Source organism: Eutrigla gurnardus (genome assembly GCF_963514095.1).
Source record: "Eutrigla gurnardus genome assembly, chromosome: 12".
Classification (NCBI taxonomy): Eukaryota; Metazoa; Chordata; class Actinopteri; order Perciformes; family Triglidae; genus Eutrigla; species Eutrigla gurnardus.
The window spans coordinates 18,139,866-18,166,382 of NC_139926.1; the positions used below are offsets into that span (position 1 = coordinate 18,139,866).

At 42.4% G+C, this 26,517-nt stretch overlaps 3 protein-coding genes across 6 annotated transcripts in view; all 3 read right to left on the reverse strand.

The window, feature by feature from the left end:
* Positions 1-1,851: 1,851 nt before the first annotated feature.
* tfg (trafficking from ER to golgi regulator) lies at positions 1,852-12,958 on the reverse strand. Of its 3 annotated transcripts, none has more exons than XM_084023833.1 (8): positions 12,812-12,958; positions 10,808-11,021; positions 10,499-10,582; positions 7,941-8,087; positions 7,287-7,448; positions 7,043-7,189; positions 3,260-3,355; positions 1,852-3,137 (listed from the first exon to the last, which is right to left on the reverse strand). In XM_084023833.1, the coding sequence occupies exons 2-8, from the start codon at positions 10,989-10,991 to the stop codon at positions 2,731-2,733; spliced, it is 1,227 nt and encodes a 408-aa protein (XP_083879959.1). In that variant the 5' UTR covers positions 10,992-11,021; positions 12,812-12,958; the 3' UTR covers positions 1,852-2,730. The 3 variants fall into 3 exon arrangements, with proteins under 3 accessions (XP_083879959.1, XP_083879960.1, XP_083879958.1); XM_084023834.1 differs by having other exon boundaries at positions 3,275-3,355; positions 7,287-7,454; positions 12,812-12,957; XM_084023832.1 differs by having other exon boundaries at positions 7,287-7,454; positions 12,812-12,957.
* A 109-nt stretch (positions 12,959-13,067) lies between these two features.
* Positions 13,068-15,083, reverse strand: jagn1a (jagunal homolog 1a). Of its 2 annotated transcripts, none has more exons than XM_084023837.1 (3): positions 14,991-15,083; positions 14,348-14,451; positions 13,068-14,233 (listed from the first exon to the last, which is right to left on the reverse strand). In XM_084023837.1, the coding sequence occupies exons 2-3, from the start codon at positions 14,434-14,436 to the stop codon at positions 13,771-13,773; spliced, it is 552 nt and encodes a 183-aa protein (XP_083879963.1). In that variant the 5' UTR covers positions 14,437-14,451; positions 14,991-15,083; the 3' UTR covers positions 13,068-13,770. The 2 variants fall into 2 exon arrangements, with proteins under 2 accessions (XP_083879963.1, XP_083879964.1); XM_084023838.1 differs by having other exon boundaries at positions 14,348-14,448; positions 14,991-15,058.
* An 800-nt stretch (positions 15,084-15,883) lies between these two features.
* Positions 15,884-26,517, reverse strand: part of col8a1a (collagen, type VIII, alpha 1a) — a 30,589-nt gene continuing 19,955 nt past the window's right edge. The window contains exons 3-4 of the mRNA XM_084022345.1: positions 19,437-19,734; positions 15,884-19,325 (exon numbers count right to left, since the gene is read on the reverse strand). Of these exons, the coding sequence (XP_083878471.1) occupies positions 17,389-19,325; positions 19,437-19,725 (2,226 nt within the window). The 5' untranslated portion in view covers positions 19,726-19,734 and the 3' untranslated portion in view covers positions 15,884-17,388. The remainder of the gene's footprint in view (positions 19,326-19,436; positions 19,735-26,517) is intronic.

Sequence of the window (26,517 nt, forward strand, 5' to 3'; positions counted from 1 at the left end):
GGGTTTTTCACAAAGACTAAAAACACCAATTTGCCATTTCTGGTTTATATGTCAAACGTTTTCTTAGTTGGGACTAGTTGCCGGTTGTGGTGGGGGAAGCGGTTCTTTTCAGTGTACTGAATCACTACAATCTGTCCATTAAAACATTAAGATTTGTTCAAAAGGTAGAGACGATTGGTTAAAAGTTACACTGGCCTTTAGTAGTGTAATACATGTGGGTTTTGTCCTTTAGCAGGAAAATACTGCCAGTATCAGAGCCTTTAAATAATCACAACGGTATTAAAAAAAGGCAATCTCTATTAAATCATCACAAGTTATATATAAAAGCTAATTCATGAAGGTGAGAGGGCTACAACCAACTAGTAACCAGTCATACAGGACAGCCAATACACGCTTCATTTAAGTGAAGAACCACTACACACAGGGCTAGACTCTAGCTAAAGACACACCATCTCAAACCACGGCATGCTAACAGCCTCTACGCAGGAGGCACTGCAAATTATCAACCACAGCAACCTGAGAAATCATCACCGTTTAAAGTGAAGCCATGTGAATGTCCCGCTCATGACTTAGTGACCCCTCCCCACACTATGTAAACTACACAATAGGCCTATATACACATACATACAGAAATACATACAACAACATTTAAATCATACGTAACTCGCATTCCCGCTCGGCGAGACCCTCCCCCGGGGTCTGAGCTTGAGATGCCGTCCAACTCCCCGGGGAAACGGCTTCGCTGGACGGTATTGAACAGAGTTCGGTCGGCGTCAGCGTCACACACGACAGCCGCAATCACACACACCTGTATTTCATCACCACGCGAGTAATGCTCATGACGTCACTGATTGTGTCCCACAGCCCATTCACATCACAGTAGTTGGGGTCAAGACTGCCTATTGGTAAGTGCATGAATAAGACCTAAACAAATCAGCTTAGCTGTACATTGGTGGGCATCGATGTCCGGCCAATCCTAGCGCTTGAATGCTACGCAGGGCAGGTCTTGCCAAGAAAAAAAAGTGGGATTCATAATGCAAAATCCCCCAGTTCTCTTCATACATCCATGATAACCTCCCATACACCAGTGAGTTGTTACCTGCATAAACAAACCAGATGTCAGCATGTTAATACATTACTGTAATTTGCCGGTGGACAGACTTTTGTTACCTTTGGACAGTCAGGCCTTGCTGCACTTAACATGCAGACATGATAGCAGCAATCCATCTCTGCAAGAAAGCCGATAGTCCAAATGTGTTTCCTAAAATGTCAAACTTTTCCTTCGAGGGATGATGCAGAGCCACTGGCACTGTTTTTGTGCTTAAATTCTGATCTGAATTGGATGAAACACGTAAGACTGAAGGATGTAATACAGAATTCAAGTCCAGAGGTAGACATTAGCTAACCAGTTTAATGAATTCCTATCATTGTGCCAACTGTACCAATATTGCTATTTTCGATCTTAAGAGGGGGATTTTGGTTTGGCACAGACCAGGCAACGACCAATGCTAGAGACGCTTCTCTAAATTATCTTTAATAGACCCTATGTGCTCAATTCCTTTCACTCAGTGAGACACTTTGACATGAAATCTCAACCACATACTCCCATGCCACATGTCCCAGCCAACCACAATCCACAGGCAGGGAAACTAAATAGGAATACCAGCATTACTGCAGTTTTCCAAACCTGAGCGGGAGGGGAGAAGAGGAAGAGAGAAGCCAAACTTAACAGAGACATGAACTCAGAAACCACAAAGTGAGAGAGTGTCAAGAGAAAGACGTGTGCGCCAAGAGCAACACAATACCAAAACAAAAAAAATAAAAAAATAATTTAAAAAAAGGGACTCCAGCTGGGTCTCAATCATTTATTAGGTTCAAGAAAAAAAAATGTTACAGTTTATACACAAACAACTAATCTCACTTGAGGGTGGAATTTGATTTATTAGTAAAAACCAGTGATAAGATAAGAGAGGAATAGCAAGCTTTACTGGAGATGATATTAATTCGCTAAACAAAAGAAGCCTTCTTCATGATACTGGGATCTACACCTCCCATAAGCCATCACTTAGCTAGTGTTCCCAACATGGGGCAGTTTCGTTGACACATCATTAATACCGACATGGTGGTGAAATTGATCAAAAATCAAGAAAAGCAAAAAAAAAAAAAAACAACAACAAAACAAACCGACAAAAACAAACGACAAAAGGGTAACTTTTCGTTTTGATAGTATCTTATAAATGCATCTATACATAGTTAACTCAACGCAACTGGTTGAGATGCAGAATGTTGATGCTGATCTCACTCGCATATGATGTATGTTACCATGAAAGAGAAGAGTTTGTGCAACAGCCTGCTTTGGTCTCCCAGGTGTGTGCATACAGACTGATTACACGTTTACAGACACAAGAGGGAAGAGCAGACAGTAGTGATGGCGACAGGAGAAGAGGGGGGAAAATAAAAACAAGGAACATACACCAGGGCCACCGCAGAGTGGTGTGTTGGAGAGACAGCAGACAAACACTAACCATCAGACTGGGAGAGGGGGGGTGGGGGGCTTGCTTGTTTCATATTTGGACTTGATACTTGGGTTGTGGGGGGGGGATGCGGTTTCCTGCACCCACTCCAAACAGTTGGAGCCACACATGGGGGAGGGGTTTGGGGTGTGTGTGTGTGTGTGTGTGTGTGTGTGTGTGTGTGTGTGTGGATATCATTAACATCCGCTATCCTCTTTTACCGGTACCCAGGGCCTGGCTGGGTGTAGCCCTGGCCATAAGGGGGGCGGTTACGGGCATATGGGTTAGCGGCTCCTGGTGGAGGGGTGACAGTGTTGCCTGGAGGCGGGGTGTATCCTGGGCGGGGTTGGTACCCTGAGGCGGGCTGGGAGCTGGGCGGGAGGCTGTAGTTGGCAGGCTGGGAGGCCTGGGAGGTATAGTTTTGGGGTGGGAAGGCTCCTGGTGGGTACTGCTGGGCTCCCTGAGATGGATGAGGCTGCTGCTGGCCGCCCTGCTGGAAGCCTGGAGCTGGAGCTGGAGCTGGACCGGGGGCTGGAGCCTGGGAGGAGGGAGGCGCATAGTTCTGAAACTGCTGCTGTGGTTGTGGCAGGCCAGGTTGAGGGGCTCCGGGCTGAGTGCTGTATCCTGCAGAGAGAGGATTGAAGGGCAGTCCCTTTAATTCTGATAGAAAAGAGGCGCCACCTTCTTTCACAACACGGCCACTACCTTTTATACTTTTTAAATCCTGACCATTTCTTTACTCTTACCAGAGTATTGCATACCGTACTGCTGCTGCTGAGGTGGAGCACCTGGTTGCTGAGGCGGGTATCCACCTGGAGCCTGGTACTGCTGATACACTTGACCTGAAGAGACAGGGACAAGCATTATCAATACAAAGATAGAATGAAAAAATAAGTTATCCAACAACAATGTGAGCCATTATTTAAATCTACACTTTCCAGTATTTATATGCAGTTAAAATCCTGATGCAATTTTATATACTTCCCTTTATAGATCATAGTTTTTCCAGACTACATGCAAATCAAGGTCACTCCAAGATGGAAGTAATGCATGTGAGCCAGAGAAGCATTCACATTTAAGTTTAGTTAAAACAATTAATAGTTGGAAACAAGTTGACAGATCTTTCTTTACGATTGTATGTGTTGAAATTTGCAGCTGCAGTTGGGGAGTAAAGATTATGTAAATGTAAGGCGACAGATGCATTTACACCTTTTAAATATCTGGCTCCAATGCACTCAAATGGCAATCATGAAAGCTCCTTGGTTGCATTTGCACTTAGCTTTTTTTTTTTTTTTTTTTGCTATAATATAGCTATCCAAGATGCATGAAGTAAGTAACTGTGGAGGTCTCTGTATCTCCACGGAAACACCTGCTCATCTAGACAGAATAACACACAGCTGCGTCAATAAAAACAGCTGTAACCACTTTGATACAACTATTTGTTGCTAAAAGCCCAGTACCCACAGGTCTCTCTCTGTGGGACATTACAGTAAGAACTGGCCCCGAGCTAGAGAACAGCATGCAAGCACCTGAGTAGACAAACACACGCACACACCAAGCTAAGGACGCAATTATTCAAAACTGAGGAGGACATATGTATCCGCTATTGACATACTATAGGCACACGTATTCATAACTCAGGCACATCTTAGCAGTGACTTCCTGCTGCTTTTTTAATTAATTATGACGTCACCAGTCCACATTTCATGTGGAGGGCAGCCACCACTATCTGGAGCATCATGTTAGACTTATAAGCAACATTTCAATAGCATGATGAGTAAGCAGTGAAATCTTAGTTGAAATTGTTGCCGTTGCACGTGTTTTAAAGTTTCCAAAAGAAAACAAATTTATCTTAAAATATCTCATCAATTTTTCCATTGAGTGTTGCCTGAGACTTGGCAAGCTAGTGGTCTCCCTTAACAAGGACATAACTTTATTCCTAAATCTCCCGTCTGACAAAAATTGGGGTGACGACACACAAAATCACACGGAGAGAAGTCGTAATGAAAGAAGGTCGCACCGCGGTTCACTGGTTTTACAAGTTAAGCGTCTGCCGACAGAACTGCTGCAGACAGAACCGATTTTCATCTCTTTGGGAGGGCTGACGGTTCACTTTAAAACATAAAGTCTGGACAAAACAACGCAGAACCTCACTGCACTCAGAAACAACGCCCTCTTTCTCATGTCCAATAATTAAAAACATTCAAAGTAGCACATACAGTAGACATAACACGAACATGAACACCCTGGTCTTTGTAAGTGGCTTCTCCTCGGCTTGTAATCCATCATGGGTGTAGGAGTGATGGAAGGATGCGTGGCAGTAAATTTGCCTGGGAAGTTAATTTCACTCCAGGTCAGGACAATGAAATGACTAGTATGGGCTCACTGAAGACTGCAATGAAAACAAGGTCCTATCTTTAAATAAACATCCACACCGGACACAAGCCTGCCAATCTGATAAAGAGCCTCGTGCAAATATCTGAGCCATCGCCACGTTCACATGTTTACAGCTTTGTGTCTTGCACACATTGCAAAAGGTCAGCATTTAACAGACAACAGGTTGAAATCTTTACTGTCTGCTTATGGATCTTGTTAGCAGCATTCTTACGGTAACAAGTAACCTACGCTTGTATTGAAAGTGAGCTTGAGGCTAGCTTTAAAAGGCCACACATGGTCAGCAGGCATCCGACCTCATGTATTACGTTTTTAGAAGTACTTGTGCATCGACTGGCTGTTCTGATTAGCCTTAAGGCTGTCATACTGACAAACAGTCGGCAAGCCAGAGACAGGAATAATGTGAGGAAAGCATCGAGTGGGAGAGGAGGCTGGGCAGGATCTTGTTTAATGTTTTTGTGAACAAAGTGCCAACCAGCTGCAGCCTTGAAGTAAGAAGAGCTGAAGAAGGGAAACTTTAAGGAATGGACGACATGATTGTTGCCAGATCGGCCTTAGAGATGTATCTAACAACAAGTTACAAGATCACTAGTTTTGTGGTGTAATGGACCGTAGTTGATCCATGACCCAGCACACGCACATCATTTTCAAAAGAAACCCAGCCCTAACTATGACTAAACAAAAACAACAACAAAAGTGATCTATATTGGCCAATATGGCTCATTGAACATCTGCAATATGTATCTGCAATAAAATGTGTTAAGGGCATCTAAAAGTAAGAACATGCCTCCATGATAACACCCCTGCATCACTACATCTATCAGAGTCTGGAAAAACAGTCAGAACCAAACATCAGCAGGAACAAATTACTCATGAGAAAAGATAGCCTGTTGTTCTTCGCAGTCCTCATATGAATAAGTCTTCATTTGCATCAACTAAACTCTTATTGAGCCCTATGGGTAGGCCCAGAGCGCAAACTAGGCCAAAACCACAAACCAGCAGTTAAATGGAAGTAGTCATACCATGTGTGCGCTGGTCTTCAGTGATGCAAGTGTGGTCAGGAGTCAGCAGTGTGACTGCTCTGAGAACGAGTTACGGCTCTCAGGAAGAGCGCAACAAAAAAGGCATCTCAAGTGGTTTCCTCATACAGTGACGCAAAACTACAAGCTGAAAACAATCCCATCCACTTACCACAATCTGGTAAACAATACAATATGCTGATGCTCGGTGAGATTCTTGGTAAATGCGAGTTTGACGCAGAAGACCATTGCCCAGAGCGTTGCTGAGAAAAATAAAGTATGAAACAAGTTGTGTTTGTTTTTGCCAATATAGTGTCTGATCCTGTTCATTTATCTTCATCTAGGCCCTTTGGTTTGAGTCCAGCAAGTGTTACAGATCAAAGAAGGGGGAGTGCTGTGATAAAGTCTCTGCTAAATGTGAGATAAACCCTAAAACCATGGACACCCTTGTTTACAAAACTATTGGTTAAGATTCCACAGTGATGAGCCTCAAGTATCATTTATCATTCAATGGACTGTTTAATGCTGTTACGGCCGAACGGAGCTTATCCCTTAAAACAAGGAGCAAGCATTTGCTTCAATACATGAAGTAAACTGTAAATCTGTGGCCTGCATTTCGCTGAGTTTGCACTTCTCATATCAGACCAAAATTGTTCCACCCCATTAACATTTCACCTAATTGAATAGCCGGCAGGATGATGTGGAATTTAATCAACACAGCTAACAAAACAATGGTAGCGTAGCAGGGTTTGGTGAATCCTTTGATATGCCATAGAAATACTAAACTACCCTTGATTTTGTAATTGTTTTCAGAGTGGACACACTCAAGTGAGGCATGAAATTACATCTCACACACAGTAGGTTGACACAGTAGCTACACATGTTCTTGGAGTAAATCTTTTAGTCACAGTTACGAAGAAAAGGAAAGGGCGTAGTTTTGCATAACAGGCCTGTGTGAACAGTCGAGACAGGACTGAACTCACAACATAGTAAAAGCGTCTGTGATTTAATGTTTAGCTGTCGTAAATGTTGATTTATTTGCAGAGTTTTTACTACAGTACTGTGTGTAAACATGGTTTTGAGGGATGCAGTAGCTGTGTCTGCGTGTGTTCTCACCATCCATGGCAGCTGGGGGTCCCTGCTGTACTCCAGCATAGGGAGCCTGTGGTTGGGGGGGCACCACCGGATGAGGGGCTGCAGACGAGGAGGAGGCAATGCTGTCAGGGGTTCCTGAGCGTTCCTCTAGTGCAACCGCTGGAGGAGCTACACGGATTGCACAGGGTAGATATGAATTCTTAACACTGCTATAAAATAAATAAAAAAAATAACTATTGTTTTGCAGATGGAGAGGGCAAAATACCTGGTGCCTGGTCCTCGCTCAGTCCAAAAGCGGAGATGACATTCTTGCTGACCTCATCCTGGTTTTTTAATGGGTCGAAGGCTGACATGCTGGCTGCGCTGACTGGAGGGGCCTGTTTCAGTGTGGGGTCTGCTGCCATCACTTTGCCTTCACGTCCATCCACTGATTCTAGAAACAGCCACATTATGTTTACAAACCAGCAGAAACAAAGACAAAATACTGCAATAATGCAAAGCATGTATGCAACCTTTTGCACTAGTTTGAGTAGGAAAAGAAATTAACACAGCCAAAGCCTCATAAAAGACCTTGATAATGCATTTGGATCAGAAAACAAATCCACCTGTGAGTTTTATAATGGTGCCATGTTGCATTGATTCCATCCAAATGACATATGAATATGTACTTCTTCAGAAGAGGGGCAAAAACACAAAAGTTATAGCTCACAAAGAATTACATGATGGCACAAACTCAGTTTTAATACTGCAGCCTGCTACCATTCCTGTGATATAACTGCAAGTTATCACATAAATACTTTGTACTCCAATTTATTGTCATATATCGGCCAACATATAAACACTGTTATGATATATAAGTTGATATCGACTGACTAGCTCCAAGATGTGTGTTTATGTGCATGTGTGTGAGGGTGCCCACCGCTGTCCGGTGCTGTAGCAGTCAGACCAGGATCTGAAGGGGGCTCCAGGCTATCCAGGAGGTTGTTGACTTTATTCCTGAGCTCAATGAGCTCCCTGCGCAGGTACTTCACCTGGCTAGACTCCAAAGGCCGTGGCTGACCATTCACTGCAAATGACAAGAGATGGAGAGGGAGGGCACAAGTGAGCAACTTAAACAAATTTGATTGAGGAATGAGATTGGAAAAAGTAATTTTTTTCCCCTTCTCTACAAACTCCATTTGTGTGTTAGACCTCAAATAGGGTGGAGTTAGAAGTCTACTTCTGATGGAAGAAAACATCAATGCCCTAGTTCATAGTTTTATCAATGCAGCATTTTTGTATATCACATAATCTGGATCTCATTAATTCTAATAATTTCCCATATATGGTAATGTTGTTTTGAGCTGCTGGTTGACATATATTTTCTGGTCAAATCTAAATTGTAGCCATTAGATGCTAGTAAAGTCATCAGCCCAATCAAATGTTAGTCGAGGACTAAAAGCCGACAATATACTTCTAACACAGAACTATTATATATGGTTATATGCACCCTATTATTTATAAGACTGAAAATTTTAAATGGATATTTAAAAAAAACAAAAACAGTATTATACAGTAATATCTGCTAATGTATAATCCTTTGATCTGGAAGATGTTAATTCTACACGAAGCATGTGAACACCATGATTAATGAACTGTCCCAATGCCGTTGGCTCCACACTCTGTATACCTGGGATTACAGAGCTGGTAAATCACATGCTTGAATCCACAAAGCAATTCACTATAGCTGCCAGGCTGCCAGAGAGAGACCGACAGCTTGATCATCACCAGCTTACAATGGAGCTGGGGAATGCTGAACAAATGGGCCCTGCTAATTAAACAGAATTAAACCTGTCAAACCATGATAAACATTATTACACTGCCAATTTGCAGGAAACACGTTACACCGGCCTTCACAATCCTTGACCCTATGTGACCTCTACTTTCTTTTTTTCCCCCCACTAAAAATTGACTTAGAGAGAGAAAGAATGGATGTGAGAATGGAGTTTGCTGGACATTCCTTTCTCACACAAGTTTCTCTGTTTGACTAGATAATGCTGAACAGAGATGCACGGGGTGATTAGGCACTCTGCTAAAACACGGGCTGCCAGAGATTCCACCTACTCTCACTCAATTTGAACCTCGACACATGTCCGAGAATATCGCTTCCATGTGAGGTCATGACATGCAGTGATGAGCCAGGACCCAGATTTGGTTGAGAGGAAGTAAGAAAAGGAACAATCTTACAGCTCCCCGGCCAATAAAAGCGGCATCGGGAGGACGGACTGACTTTTGGCAGAGGACAGGAAACAACATCATCTTGTTGTAAAACATTCACAAGTGCAGTGAGTGTATTTCTAGCTTTGGGCGATTTAGATATAGAAATGGCCTGCTTGGAGATAATCAGTAAAAAACACTAGGTTGTGTGTTGACATTTACAGATTCAGATCATGTGGTGTGTGTGGCCTTATATGGGCATCCACTGAAAAGATCTGATTGAGAGAAAACTGTCCCAGATGGCACGTCTCATTAGTACAATTCAATGTCTGTTATTGACTCCAGCCCCCTGCGAACCTTCAAAGGAGAAACAGTTCTAGTTAAAGAAGCGATGAAGGAGAGGGTGGAATTATGTACTACACCATTAACTTAGCTTCTCTTTTATTCCCTCAGATTCAGCAAGTTACCAGAACTCAATCATTTAAAAATGCAATAATGGGTTAAATTAAAAATGAACAAGCTAAGAGAGCATGAATGTATTTTTTGTTTTTTTGTATGTCTGGAAAAGATCCAGTTTCTACCAAGGTTTAGTAATCAAACCAGGTAGAAAACACCATTTACAATACCATTAAAGTGAATGTTCAAATGCATGTTCTTACATGTCCTTACATGTCATGTAGTAACAAGGCTTGCCTTGTTTTTTTAAATATTCCTGTTCAAGCAATTGGCCAAAATGATACTCTTGGTCAAGAGTTAATACTTAATTAACTGCAAGTACTGTCATTTCTGTAAGAAAACGTGAATTTTCAAGACAACTTCATGCAATGGGTTATAACTACGGGGGGGAAAATACAGGCCTCAACCTAACATGTTTGAGCAAAACTATCTGGTTGCTTGGGAAATGTTATTAATTATTCTATGGCCTACAGAATAATTGTTGATTTAGTTGGGCTGGTACATATTTAACATTAAGATTATGAACCAGTATACCTGACTCAAAGGGCTTTTGTGAATGCATCATCTATTGCCTGTCACTTTGTTTGTTTGCTGAACTGAAACACACACAAACTCCACCCCAAAGTATTCATAAGGGAGTGTAGTCAACTTTCATTGGGACAGAAAAGAGCTGAGTTTTCTGTGAAACATAAACTGGGCTGCCCTCTAGTGTCTGGTTGCTGTAACTGCTGATGTGAAACATCTTTGTCGACAGTTTGCCTTATTGACTAAATTGCATGATCTACCAACTTGAAGATTGGAAAGGATATGTATTTGATATCTTACCAAACAAAGTGAGTTTGAGTATTCTACTGCACTGGATGGCGAAGGAGAGGTCAGAACTGTCAAAGATGGTAATGAGGTCATCATCTAGAAAAAGGTAAGAGAGAACAGACTGTAAGGGAAATTATCTCAACCACAGAAAATATGTTTGGATACCAAAAAAAAAACACACATTGTAATAACATGGTAAAATAATTATCATATAAATATCATAAACATACTAGTTTACAAAAAATATGCTGGCCTGAGGAAAATGTATTATCAACATTCAAACTTTCACTGAGAGCAATAAGGACTCATGTCCTGACTCACCTTCATCTTTGTATTTGATGGTAACCTCGTCATTACTTTGCAGCTTTCCCCTGAAGACACGCTGCATCATCAGTACTAGCTCATCATAAGTTATGTCTTCGTTATGGATCGGGATGCGTCTGATGTCGTCGCCCAACTGGGCTTTGATGATCAGCTTCCCGCTCAGGTCCAGCTGGCCGTTCATGGTGCCGTCCGACCACTTCTGCTCCCACAACTTAACAGGGTCAGAGGAGATGTAGTGTTAAAAGCAACCTGCTAAACAACAAGTGTGTTTTTCCTCACTCTCGAAATTTGATCATAAGTTTATTATTACAGAAGAAACATTATCATTCATAAAATTGTAAATGAGGTCACGAACAACATCAGGAATCAACAGCATCAAGTCAACTGACTATAGTGGCAATATTGTTTGCAACTAAACATGATGCACAGCACTAGGACTGCAAGGAGATGGTTAAAATGACATTTACTCTGCTCTGTATTGACATATCTCAATTATTAATTTCATTCAAATCACATCATAACATACATCTATCAATAGAGTCATATTGAGGCCATAGATTTACACAGAGAGTGTGTGTTAAACAGGAGATGTGGTTGCTGGTTTAAATTAACAGCTCTGTTTTATTGTAACTAAGCTTACTTATTGTAAGTTGCTTCGGACAAAAGCGTCTGCTAAATGCCCTAAATCTAAATGTAACTAAGTCTTCTTCTCAAGCTTTAACAATGAGGCTATCTCCATGCAGGGTACCTGGTGTGTTTTCTAAAGTATGTTTAAATGTATTATAATCTAATCCAATCAAGACTATGCCATAACATTTGCACACAATTGCACTTGATCGGCAGAGTCTAAGGGTCAAATATCACCCTGTGAGGTGGCAGCTCCATCATACTACAGACTTTGACACAAAATAGCAGGTGATAAGATAATCAGAGCTTTTAACTCTGATTAGTTGATGTTACAGGAAACTATAATGTGATAATTACTAGACAAGTGACTCGCGGATCTTGTTTTACATGCATTCCTAAAATAAGATCTGCTGTGTAAGAGTAACCTCCATACATTTAGTTAAGTCAGCCTCAACAGTTTGTGATAAGCAACGTATCTCATTGATGGTGTGTAGTCAGTAGTTGGATTAACTAACTGTGACGTGACCTGCAACATAGGCTGGACAGTAAACAATTGCGGATGTAATTCCAGAAATGCTCCGGCTTTGACTGTCCTAGCCAGATGAATAATTGGCTGGATGCTAGGGATTGTGTGGTGGCTAACGTTTAGCATTCACTTATGTTAAATGGGGATGACAACAAACTGCTTTTCTACCGAGATTGGCTATGGGAAATATTTGGTGAAACGTTTTGTACGTCGGAATCAAACGTTTAAAATGTCATCGCCGTCTATACAACGCTGACAGTGAAAGTCGCTCATTCGCAGAGTCATCTGTCAGTAAACAGCTATCTAGTGAATGCTATCGTTAGCTAGGCCGTTTCATTATTGCCCTGTCATTGGACACAGTATAAACAACGACTGCGACGTCAAAAGCAGTGACAAAAATACTCTCTCTATTGTATAATTCCATGACTTTGAATACAGTAAATTGCCTTAATTTCACTTTATAGCAATCGTTGGCCCAAAAGCGGTTGCCTGTGTAACTTGTAACGTATACGAGCGTTACTTTAAATTGGCATTCAGAGCTAACGTGAGCTAAACCGGCATATTCTGAAGACGTTAGTGTAACAAGTTAGCATTTTCTTAAAATCAGAATAGAATAGTATCGGATATTTCAGGAAGTAACTTCCTACGAACCATCCTCGACACCTGTTTGGGCGTGCTAGCGTAGCGTTAGCTCCCTGTGTAGCGAACGTAACATTAGACGCTAGCTAACAAGCTAACCTAGCTTGCTAGCTGGTAATACACCACTCAAACACAGCGGCGATAGGAACATATGTCTGTGTTGACACTAAATCAGATGCCTGGAGCCCGAACAAAATAAAGAAGTCTACCTGAATCAGACGACTTGACCACGCTGTTTCACAGGTTTCCCCCCAAACTGTGAAAATCAAACGTTAGCTAGCCTAGCTAGACCCGGGTGCCAGCATCAGGAAGCTACGACGAGACTGTCGACGTCAACCAGTACGTGGCATTCAGTCCGCGCAGCCGCAGACCGTAAGGGACAAAGTGCGTTGTGACCGACTCTCCTAATCGTAAAGCGGATCATACATCAAAAGTAACGAATTAAAGAGCACTAATTGTATTTTATTTGTTTTAAAATGCACATTTCATTCGTGGGCACACAAGTAATGAGTTGGCTTTCTCATGCTGAATGAGAATACTCAAAACATAACATTACAGGCAGCTGTTTTCATCACTACCTTTCTCTTTCAATGGCTTACATGCATTCTGAAAAAAAAATGTGAGGTAGACTGAAATGAAGGAGAAAGCATCAACACATCTGCAGCAAAGTTACTTACTTGTGTTAACAATGTGATGATGTATGTTGGAACAGTTCCCGCCTCCACTGCTGTACTTGTATGAGCATGAACACCTCTACATCTATCCTATTCAAATATTTATTGAGAGCTAATAAAACATTTTCCTGTATTAATTATTTCTCTGTTTGGAGAAAAGCATCAGTCTAGAGTCAGGGATGAAGAGGGAACAAGATGATTGAAGGATTGTATGGATGTTGCTTTGATGCCACTCCCGATTGTGTGTGCTCGACACGTATCATCCGCTTTAAATAAATCACAATAGGAAAAAAAGTCCATGTTCTTGCATAAATTGTACATCTCACCATATATATATATATAGTTAGAAGTTACTGTGTCAGAGAACACTGGTGTCGATAATGTTACGTGATAATTGTGACAGACAGAATAAATAGACATAAATAAGATGCATAATTTAGGAATAAATTAAGATAAATACACAGTTTTGCCCAGTCACAGCTTTCATCACTCCATTATTTCTTCTTCTTCTCCTGAGTGGAATTGAACCATGAATCTAACAGCTTTTTCATGTAATATAACTGCCAGGCGTGCACTTGAACAGCAACCACCATGATGAGGTACATAACAGTCACTGCAGAGAAGCCAAAAATGAAGCGGTATGCCTTTCCATGGCGGTAGAGCTGCTGAGCGACGGGAAACATCTCCATTCCACCATAAATGAGAGGCGCTATGGAGAACAGCCCCGAGCTGATCATGGATATGACCAGGTAACTGATATTGTTCCTTGGCAGTGACAGGCTGCTGCAGAGTAGAGGGAGAAGGCTGAGGAGGTAGGGGTACTCCCACTGGTATGGCATGGACACCATGTCATGTGACACCAGGTCGAAGTAGCTGACAGTCACCTGTGCCGCCACCAGCAGCCAGAGGAGAAAGTGGACCAGGTTTAACTTCCGCACCTCGGACTTCATGGCAGCACTGTAAAACAGATGCAAGATAAACAAGATCAGCCATCCTTATTGATACTGTTGTAATTCAGAGATAACATTCATATTTATAGACCAACATGATAGATAAATAAAAGCTACTTGCCTCATCTGGTACTGTGGAGCCCCTCTTTCTCTAATTTTGAACTCAATTCCATTGGTACCAGCAGCTCTGAGACCAACACGTGATGTCATGTTGAGGGAAACCTACTAACACAAAAAAAAAAATCATATTTCAGAAGCTGTAACTGTAAGCTACCCTTTATCCTCATTATTTAATCATGTGATCATACTAGGGAGTTTGAGAATAATTAAACATGACCATCAACATTTCCTAAAATATATATCCAATGATTACTATCACACAAAGACAGAGAAAAGCAGCAAATCCTCAAAACTGTAATACTGATTATTCCAGTATAAGTGGCAAGTGTAACAACATACAGCTATGATACTTGAGGGGAGAGAAAAGCAGATTAAAACCGACATGAAATCAACCCTAATTAGCCAGACCGTTGTTTAATTCGGATACCACGGCTTGGATTAAACACGAGTTATTTCCGGCAGATTCGCTGTACGGATTCGTAGCATGCTAGCGCGTTAGCTGCTGTTGCTAGCTAACCACATTCAGCGCTCCTCCTTTTCAACACAGCTAACGTTACGTACTGTTTGTTGACGCCGGCGTCGTTTGATTACTAGCAATTACAACGAAGCGTTCGTGTCACATTTGGCTACTTAACGACACTTACCGCTGCGTATTTCCGTAATGTTCGGCTGAGCTCGTTGTTAGAAAGTGCACTAACAAAAGATGTGACAGATGTTGTCCACCCCCCCCCCCCCCCGTGCGCATGCGCACGCGCACAACTTCAGCTCGTCCACAGAAAGAACCTCCCACCGCAGCATCAGCATCTGTCCGCACAGCGCATGAGCAACCGTAACCATGACGCCCATTCATAAATTTGAACTGGAACCTTATCACATCAGGGTCAGATGTGCATCATTGTACAGTCACAGCTGGAAAGTGGTCTTAGTGTATTATTATTATACTCTTCAGAGGTGTCAAAAGTACAGCCATTCTATACTCAAATAGAAGTTCAAATACTTTGGCGAAAGTAGAAGTTCTGATTCAACGTTGTTACTCAAGTAAAAGTGAAAAAGTACAGGCTTCAAAAGGCTACTTAAAGTAAAGAGTATCCATATGAAGGACATTTCAACTGGCTGTTTTTTTTTTCTTTTTGCAAGGCTAACTGAATCTTGCATCATATGCAAGAAAAAATGTGTTGATAGTCCTCAAATTCATTAAAATGAATGTAACAAGCCTGTTTTTAAAATGTAGTAGAAGTTACAGATATTGTTTAAAATGTAGGGAGTAGGATTAAAAAAATGTAGGATTTGTTAAAAGTAACAAATTATTTGTGCTGCTTCCTAACTCTGCATTTCTTACACTGCTTTTCCTGAAACTTGATTTGCAGAAGATGCTGTGGCTTTCCATACCTTTAAAATCAGGTATTATCTTTGGAGGATAACAGCATAATGACCTATCATAATGAGCATTCATGGGTCATCAACATTGTTGTTTTTTTAATCAAACCATTTTTATTTAGAAAAGAAATCAACATGAACAATAGTAACAAACGTGGAAAAGACATAAAATCTTTGGTTACAATGACAATAGTAGCACCATGGTTTAAAGGACAAATATACATGTATTTTCCTTCAAAGGCTGCCATGCTTTATGTCCTCGTCATTGCATGTAGGTGATCAGCACATAAAATAATAAATTATTGACAAAACTGTTGTTATGAATTGGTGTAACATTCAATACTTGCTTTGAGTCAATTGTAATACAAATCCCACTGGAGGGACGGGATCACAACCAGATCCCATGTTTCATTTAAAAAAAGAACAATTTGTTTTCCATATAAGACACCCTCTTATGGATTAGTATACCGCCATAAATCTTACAAAACAGGGACAGAGTATAATCGGTTGAATTTTAAATTAAAAGAATAAGTAAGAATATATTTTAGTTGGATTTATTTGTAAAATGATTTTACTTTGAAATGAAACTGTGAGTCATTAGTTAAAATCCCCAGATAGAGTTATGTGACTGAATATCATTATATTGTAGTTAGAACTGTACATCTTCATAGTTTAGTTAGTGACACGGAGAATCTGTATCCTGTGAACTGTATCGTGGTGTAAAGTTTAATATAGCGTACTGATTCGTTTTCATAGTTTGGGGCGATCTAGTACGTTTGTTTGACCTTTGACCTTGTGCAGAAGAAACACTTCTTCACACCCAAAAACCTATAAGCATATAAAACACAAAATTAATATTACATTCTTACTCATTGAATCTCACTCATGGGAGTAATTGTCACTCAGCAACAAATATCATGCGTGCGATTATTTAATTTTGACCCTTGTATTTTTGTGCTCCTACAAGTGAGCACATTAATTAGCAATATAATAGTTCGCCACCGATCTCAGATGACCCGAGTATGCGTAAAGGCCTCCTCAAGTCATTTAGGTTGCTCCCACACTGTATTTTGCAAATGTGTTTTTCAGGTAATCCATGTGGGAGTTTGAGAGATTCATTTATTGATATTCAGTTTACTTCTAAAACTGTTGTAATGCAAACCTTTTAAGGCATCGTCATTCCCAAGAGGTCATTTTATATGCTTGCCATTATCAATAGAGAGACAAAAAAAACTGTTTTCATACAAATGTCATGCAAAAATACAATTTCTAACAAATTTACTGTATTTCACATTCTTCACCACATGGGGTAGCTGCCAGTTTTGAAGAGGTGCAGGAACAACATTTGCCTTTGAGTGACTTTTATGGTTTGTTTTATCTTCTTTTGCATACGCTTCACATGTTCCCCTTCATATGTTTGTACAAATTGCACAGTTGTGGGTTGTTTTTGGCACTCGTCTGTATACAGCTGCAGCCACCTCTGAGGCGTTCCTTCAATGCCTTTTTATACATTCGTTCATATCTTCAAACCTGTTAGAAAACATCTTTGCTCTCCCAATTGTTAAGCATTATTAAGGTGGTTTATGAACATGTTTTATATTATACAAAAATATGCTCGCCCTGTGTTCTCACTGAAGCCTCTCTCACCCCCTGCAGTTTGTGATTCTACATCGGATACAGCAAATACCCAGAAAAGGAGGAGTGTACATACTGCCCAGCGTAAAGTCCAGAGGCCTGATCTGAGGGCAGCTGGATATACACAGTGTCCCCGGGTTGTAGAGGTAGTACCGCACTCCCCGACGCTTGATCCAGGGAACCCTTTTTGTATTCATCATACGTGTACATCACTGGCTCATTGTTCCTCATCAGAGCCACCCACACATTAGCTCCTTTGCAGTGAATGTGGTAGGCAAAGTAATAGATGCCAGGTATGTCGCAGGTGAAGATTCCCGTCTCGGGGTTGTAGTTTTGGCGACCATTGTACAAGAGCTGGTCGAAGACGACTGGAGTGCCCACGGGTGGAAAGGGAGTTGTAACTAAAGCGGTGAACGCCGGCATCTCCAAGCCACTGGCACCCATCACTTCAGCCCCGTTGCCTCCATACTTGCCCTTCTTACCATAGCCACCGGCCTTGACGCCGTCGAGTTCAGGGCCCATCTCAGAGAGCACTCCTGACATGTCGGGGGACTGACCAGATGCTCCAGGTGGGCCTGGTGGTCCTGGAGGGCCAGGCTGACCTGATTGTCCAGGGGTTCCTGGTGAGCCCTCTTTCCCTGGGGGTCCTATTGGTCCAGGAAGCCCTGGACTCCCTTCACCTACAATGCCTGGTGCACCAGGTACACCATTATCTCCTTTTGGCCCCGGAAAACCAGGAGTCCCAATTGGTCCTGCTGTGCCATCCATTCCAGGGATTCCTTTAGGGCCTTGAGGTCCCACTTCACCAGGTAATCCACCTTGTCCCTTTGGCCCTGGAAGGCCTGGAGAACCAGGGGTACCAGGTAGACCTTTATGTCCACTGTCTCCTTTGGGACCACTCGGCCCTGGTGAACCTCTTGGTCCTGGTTCACCATTCTCTCCAGGCAGACCATCCTTACCAGGCATCCCAGGGGTACCAGGGGAACCCTGGACTCCATCAAGCCCTTTAGGTCCTCCTTCTCCACAGTCTCCTTTAGGACCGGGTGCACCTAAACCTCCTGGGGTTCCTATAGGACCTGGAGGACCTGGTGGACCATTTGATCCAGGGGGTCCAAGCATACCAGGTAGTCCTCCATGGCCCTTATCTCCTTTTGGTCCTGGAAGTCCAGGTGACCCACCCATACCTTTATCACCTTTTAGTCCTGGGAGTCCTGGTTTACCAAATCCAGGCAGTCCTGGCTTTCCTGGCAAACCTGGTGGTCCTGGATGCCCTTTCCCACCTGGCATGCCTGGCTGTCCTGGCAGGCCATTTTGCCCTGGCTTTCCTTGACCGGGTAGGCCTGGTGGGCCAGGTGGTCCTCCTTCACCAGGTGGTCCAGCTGGTCCTAGCCCTCCAGGATGACCTTTCTCTCCTGGTGGTCCTTGTGGCCCTGGTGCCCCATTCAACCCAGGTTTTCCAAAACCCGGCAGCCCTCTTGGGCCAGCAGGACCTGGGGGCCCTGGGAGTCCTTTGTGACCAGGGTGTCCTGGCTGACCCATCCCTTTGTCTCCTTTAGGTCCTGGTAATCCTGGTAGTCCCGGTAGACCTTTGTGACCTGGCTCTCCTTTGGGCCCTGATTGGCCTGATAATCCCTGTCCCCCTGGTTTACCTATTCCTGGTAGCCCAGGTGGTCCTGGGGGACCCTGAGGCCCTGGCTGCCCAGCTGGCCCTTCTTCACCCCTGGGGCCCATTTCTCCTTGTGGTCCAGCCTCACCATTTCCTGCCGGTTTTCCTGGCAGTCCTGGCAAACCTGGTTTCCCCACTCCAGGCCCTCCCGGTGGACCAGGAGGTCCAGGTCGTCCCGCAGGTCCAGGCTGTCCATTCCCTGGAGGTCCAGGAGGTCCCGCGGGTCCCTCTGGTCCAGGTGGCCCAGATGGGCCTTGCTCTCCTTGGGGGATTCCCTCAGCACCACTAGGGATCGTCTGACCTGTAAGGAATGAGATAAATATTCAACCAGAAATTCTGACATTTGAATAAATTAAATACTTTTTCTGCTACTTGAAGATACAGTAACAGATAACAAAGTTGACTTCCTCACCTTTGTCTTGACCACCGTTGTAGCCGCCGCCTTTTCGAGCAATCTCTTTGCCCTTGTGCATGGGCATCTGGGGCAGCTCTTTCCTGTAGTGGGGATACTGCATATAGGGCACCTCTTTGCCGAGGTACTGCTGTTGGGGAAAGCCTTCTTTGCCCATGTGTTGGAGGTGTGGCATCGGCTGGTACGGCTGAGGGTGCGGCTTGTGTCCGTAGTACGCCCCAGCACTCATATAAGTGAGTGCCGCGAGCTGGAGCAGCGTCAGGAAGAGGGGGACAGGGAGGGGAGGCATGGCCAAGGCCTGTGTGGAAGGTAAGACCAGATATGAGGAAGGGATTTGTTTTTTTCTAATCCATTAGCTAGTAAGTAATCAAACATTGGTATGGTAGCATTTCTTGAAATATTATACACCTTCTATTTGACAACCTCATTGGTAAAATGGAGATGATGGGAGGGCACACTGTCTCTCTCTGCTGGATATACATGTGAGCTACACAATGGTCTGTTTGTGTGTGACACCTATGTAAAACAACTTGAATATTTAAGTTATTATTCCTGAAAACCACCATGAATACTATCACCTATGGGTTAATGTTTTAAGCCTCAATAACATGTATTTGTCTGCCTTGACCTTTGTTATTAATTCCATCAATATCTTTAAAAATATATATATATAAAGAGAGTGTAAAGTAATTGCCCTATGGCTCAAACTATTTCAATCTAATTAATTCTGGACTGAACTGTTCAAACATTTACTGTATATTGGTTATAAGAAAAAATATAACACAGTTTTCTTTTGCTGATCATTGTTGATTTGACTCCTTATGTCTTATGTCAAGTAATTCATAATTTATAACCTACTGCTAAATGATTTTAGCTAAACCATATTTGAAATTGCATATGTATACATGAAAGATGACTTGCCATTTAAATCTGTCATTAAAAATAGGTCAAAGGCTAGATGATAAACTGCATTTAATATAGATGTCCACAAGAGGGAGCCACACTCAACGCTGCACAAAATGCTCTTCCAAATGTGATGTGATATGAAAATGTGATGCCCCCGGGGGGCAACTGGCTAAATAAGCTTTGATACCAGTGCCATCATCAATGTCTGAGATGAGTGGAGACATTAGAACGAGAACACATGAACATTCATTTCTTTCTCTTTTTACAAATGTGTGAAGTATTTCTGTCACCTCCTGGTTAACACACCACTGTATCGGCCGTTTCAACAGAATTGCATTCCTAGACTACAGATTGGATTGATGTTCACTTCCTGTTGACTTCCTGACACTTAACAGAAATGTATCTGTGAATGGTTCTATAACGAACATCCTTGTTGCTGCATTAATGTAACAAATTAGATATGGTATTTGACACATTTCTCCAAAGCAAGTTAGGAGATGACACAGGGAGGTGAACAGAGCATTTTTGAGAGAAATATCTAAAGCTACCTGAAGGTGCACGTCAGAAAACCGAGGTTTTGGGGACCCCCATCCATTTAATGTCAGATGTCCTGTCTTGCGAGCTTTTAATATGCAGAGTTTCGCCTTATATCCATTATGTAACCCCCAAGCTTTCTGCTTTAAATGGCCCATAACGGAGTGAGTCAAAGGACTTTTCTTTGGCTCCAAAGCCAATGAAGAACTCACCATAAGCTGCTCTACTTGTTTTATTCAGTCATTCTTCAGAAGTGCCGGATTGACCCCCGTTTCCGTCTCCTGCCAAACTCATTTTCTGCCACACTAAGTCATCTATCGTTTTTCTAATTTGCATCCTAAACCACATCCTTAGTGTCCACTCCATCACTGGCTCTTTGGATCTTTCCGGCCCTCTGACCTTTTCTCAGTCGACTGGTGTTTTTGACATGGCCGTGTCACTGTCTCCCCCAATGAGAGCTGGCCTTTGAAAGAAGCCCACCTAGTTTCCCCGGTGACAGAAGCCAGACATACCAAAGAGTCCAGAGGAATGCCGCTGAGTTTCTTCTCAAAGAGATCTGGGACCTATTTTTGCCCTACGGGCGGAAGCTGCGGTCCATTCTCTGTATCCTAACCAACAATGTGAGGCCTATAGATGATACACAGAAGTGAGGAAATGGACAAAAATAAAGTTGATCTCTGAGTGTAAGGTGTGACAACCTGAGCATTTGTCTGTGCTATTTGGCACTCGGTAAAGATAGAGAGAAATATTCAGTAATGAGAGAAAGAGAAAGGTAAGAAGAGAGATCCAGAAGATTGGAGCACATTTTTGTGAAGGTGAATTAAGGGTTTATCTGGGATTTAAAGCTGCCTACATAAATGGATGTTTAATATTGACTTTCTGACCATTAAAACATTTATCATCAGTATGTTAGCAACATGGTATTTAATACTGTGAAGACTTCTTAGAGGAAGCAGTGCACAAAAGTCCAAAAGATTAATGATTGTAATGACACCATCTCTTAATGAGAGGATGAAAATAATGCATTTTAAATGAGCGCTAACATTTATTAAAATTAGTCTTGAAATGTATGTGTAGACATGTGTGCAGGGTAAATAAAAAAAATAATAAAAAAAATATTTGGACATCATACTTGAAATGATTGCTATCCTGATGTAAGGGGGAATATCATAAGCATTTTTTTAATTAATAAAATAATCTTAAATGTTTTTTTATAAAATGGGATTAACTAATGAAGGCACAGATTCAAACTAACTCAAAACTCTCACCCCTAGACGGAAACAAGAGGGGTCTACCTGCATAAAGAGAGGCTTTTTCACTTTAGACATGTAGTTATTTTTCTTTAAAATTCTATAGTTATAAAGGAAGGGAATAATACATCTGTGCTATATAATATATATATAATAATGAACGTATTTCATCTTATTTATATTCCCCCTAAAAATAGGACAGTTTTACAGCCTTTAAGGAACATCCCAGCACAGTGTCGGTATGTGTGTGTGTGTGTGTGTGTGTGTGTGTGTGTGTGTGTGTGTGTGTGTGTGTGTTTTAAAGGGCTGGAAATATTCTGACAAAACTTGCGACCACAGATCAGAGGCCCCGTACAACGAGGGTCTGTTCAGTGTAATATAGCAACACCGTGACGTTGTCATGGTGACCGCAGAGCGATGGAAACACCTTCTGTCTTTACCTGGTGCCTCCTCTTTCCCCCAGCACATGAATCTACAAAAGTGTTGCCTGCAGAGTGACTTGGTCAAACTTTATAACAATGTGACTATAAAGAAGTCCATTATACCAGTTCACCTGATTTTAAAACTCCAGTGTGTGAGAAGTCATGATGGCGTGAGTTACATGCTCTGAGGTGTTTCTCTTATTTACAGTTACATTTTTTCACAAGTTGGTGTAAAACAATCTGCCTCCCGGTGACCGAACAGGAACAGGAAACATCATATGCTCAGATATCATCACCCATGAGTCACTCAGGTCACGCCTCTCCATTCTGGTTGGTTTACGGGGCAGGAAAAGACATGCACACATAGTGGGGCAATCAGCATGCTAACATGCTCACAATGACAATGTTAGGAAACATGCTGATGCTAAGCTGGTGTCATGTTTCCCATGTTCACCATTCGTAGCATAGTTCAGCATGTTAGCATGCTAACATTTGCTAATGACCATTTAACACAAAGGACAGCTGAGGCTGATGGGAGTGTCACCTGATGATGGTGCTCAAGGAAACGTCAAGGTGATTACAATTAATCCGAGGGGAGTCTGTATTTCTACACACACAAAAATAATGACGTGAAAAATCAGGGGATCCGGATTTATCAACTGGGGAGCATGAATGTCTACATAATTTCATGGTAAAGTATCCAAAAGAAGCCATGCAAAAAAGCTATCTACTATTGCAGATTTGCTCAGGCTGTGGCTAAATAATGGAATATACCATGAACACTTTATTCCTACTATATAAATGGTAAACAGTAATATTATAAAACAAATCTGCCTAATTATTCATTCACTTTTTTTCCACACTTCCAACACCATCGATGAGTTCTGTCACTCAAATCCAACCACGGGCTAATTTTTCAACATCTGCTGCCAGAATCATGTGTGGCTGGTCATACACCACTGAGCTCTCAGCATGTCCTGCCCTGCCCAGACAGTCTCAAAAATAAGCAAAACCTCAAAGTAGTCTACACTGTATACTATACGTGCATGTGTGTGTGTGTGTGTGTGTGTGTGTGTGTGTGTGTGTGTGTGTGTGTGTGCCTCTGTTTCCTCAACTACTTCCAGATGTCCATCATTTGGACATTCTGCATAAATGAAACTCGGTAAATTGCCCGTCAGGTGTGCCACGTGAGAGGACTCCCGGGCATCGAGTGTCTGTAAGATGTTGTTTCTGCCGAGTCAACCTTCGGCCGACGGAAGCCGAGGTGTCGGCTGCCGCGGTTTATTCCCGCAGCGATCGGCAGAATCTCATTAGAACCGCAGCAGCTGTGGAACCCCTGAACAAACGTGTGAGGAAAGAATAAGGCTGTCGAGACTACAGCATGGGGAAATGAAGCAGGTTAATGAGGACATTACATGCCAGGAGGGAACCATGACAGACATGTACATCAGAAAGGCTGGAACACGACGCATCGGGATCTTTAAAACTTTTAAATTAAAACTATTATTGTTCAAAAAGGTTACTGAAGCAAGTTAACATGCTTTGGATGTGCTGTGTGGCATCAACACTCCCATTAAACATAGTCATTTAAGGGTCAAAGTTCGATTTAGGAGAGAAAAATCAATGAGTTTATATATATATTTTATATACAGTATATATAGAGATATATTTCTTTAAGAAAAACTTGGGTGTTGTAGTTTTTTTGGTGGAAAAGGGGAAAAAAGCCTGCAGTCATATTGTCACTGTGTGTTAAAGCCAAAAGAATCAAAGTTATACATTTCTTAGAAAAATGGTGTCGTTTGCATCGCACACAACCAACAATGTGTGTTCCTGCTTCCTGGTTGGTTGGAGCAGGTGCCCGCCAAGCAGTTAGCGGTTTACAGCCTATAAGACCCGCCCCCATCCTATTTATCATTCCCTCAGTTTACCTGGCAGTAGGTTCTCCTGCGCCAGAATTCATATTTTCCTCCATTTTTTGAACTAATTCATCCTTAATTAAATAAAACATATTTTCTTTTAGTCAATCACTCTTGTGTGTTTCCCTTATTTGCTGTGGCTGCACCATAACCAGATATAGATGATTTAGAGTGGCTGCTGGCTGATTCCTGGCTCATGGAGACAAACCTGTCTCTGGTACTGTGGATTTATAATACTCATGCACAAAAAAACCACACATGAATCCAGTGACAGAGCTCAGCCCAAGTGCTTTAATCTCTTCTCCCGTGCATTAGACTGAAATGGAAATATCAGCTCAGAGTCTACGATCCTCGTGTCTCCAGACACATCTGTCTATTCTCGCTGTCAGATACAGACAACTCTCCCTTTCTCCCTGTGTGTCTGTGTGAACACAGTGATGCCTGTTCGGCCTCCTTTCTATCCGTTTCCCCCCTTTTTCTCCCTTTGGAAACATGCCGGTTCAGTGACCTGAAGTTTCTTTGAAGCCCCTTGCTAAAAGGGAAGGCCCGGAGAGGGCCAAGATTTAACAATGCATTTGGTGTTTAACTGTTAACATGAGCATGCATATTCACTTTATGTTTGCATAATAGAAAGGAAGCATTGCAGAAGCATTTAGGACTTAAACTATTCATTTATTCAGCCAAATTAGGTCTTTGACTTTCTCCTTCTGCAGCCAAAAGCTGGTGTTTAAATCACAGAGCGAACCACGCTGCCTTCCTCCCTGCACCGCAAAACCATTCACAAATTCATACTTAAGCCAGAGGTACGCTCGCACTCAATCTTGGTCAGCGCACGGCAGGACAATGTGGTTTCTCATTTTGCAGCTCCTCGGCTCCCTAAATGCAGCTTTTATCACAAAGCACACCTCGTAAAATTAACACCTCTTCAAGTCGCGCTGCAAACATCCTCGTTCAAACAAACCCTGGACACAAACCAGGGGAACACGGCTCCTACACACACACACACACACACACACACACACACACTGCCACAGCTGTGCAGCTAAATGAGCAAAGTGTTTGCTTCTGTCCCTCTACCATTATTCTTGCTTTTCATTGGGTCCTTTTGTCCGGTGCATTCCTGAAGTCGGCTCAATGATGTGTACAGGAGGGTGCAATGAGCACACGCACAAACACAAGCACACACTCCGCTTGAGAGGTTACTGCTTGTGCCAAAGGACCAGCTTCGGTCACACTTTCAGGCACTAAGGTCACCGCAGGGGCCGGATTTTATACCGCGATGCAAAGCAAAGGTATCTGAGTAAAGAAAGAAGGGAGAGAAGGGGATAAACTTCATGTGCAAAAATAAGAATTTGGATCCTGAATCCTGTAGAAACTAATGCAATTGTTTTTATCTGCACACATATACGATGTGTTTTTCACTTTAGGTCCCTGAAAATAGATATAACTGATCATCTTTTAATAATCAAACAAGAGACTGGATCTTCATCTTAACAAAGATGGTGTGGTCTCTGTAAAAAAAGAACCATATGAATAGCTGGACGCTGTTCTGAAAACCAACATGATCTAATAAAACTGTGCTTTTAATCATTTTATCAATCAGGACAAATCTCACTTCAGCTGGAGCATCACATTAACCTCCCAGATTCTGAATATGTGGATTAAAATGAATAGATTTCATCTTCTAGCGGGTGAATTTTTGAATAGTCGCTGTGACCAACAAGGCAGCAAACAGATGAGTAAAAGCAAATCAGGCCGGAGGGACAAAGCTGCTCGGAGCCGAAGTCGGTGTTTGCTCTGCAGTTTCTTCTCACCAAACTGCCGCTCTTACCCCCGTCACATACACAGTTTGGCTTCAACTTTCTGCACACACACACGCACACAAAACATTTTCTCTCTGCTGGATGCGCAGCACACGTCTGAGCTCTCTGGAGTCCTGGAGATCAGATTAAGTAGGGATGCAGAGGCCTGGGAAACAACTCGTTTAGGAGATGTTCTGCCTGCTGCTGTGCAGGACGATGATGTGCAGGAATGATGATAACGCCATCACTAA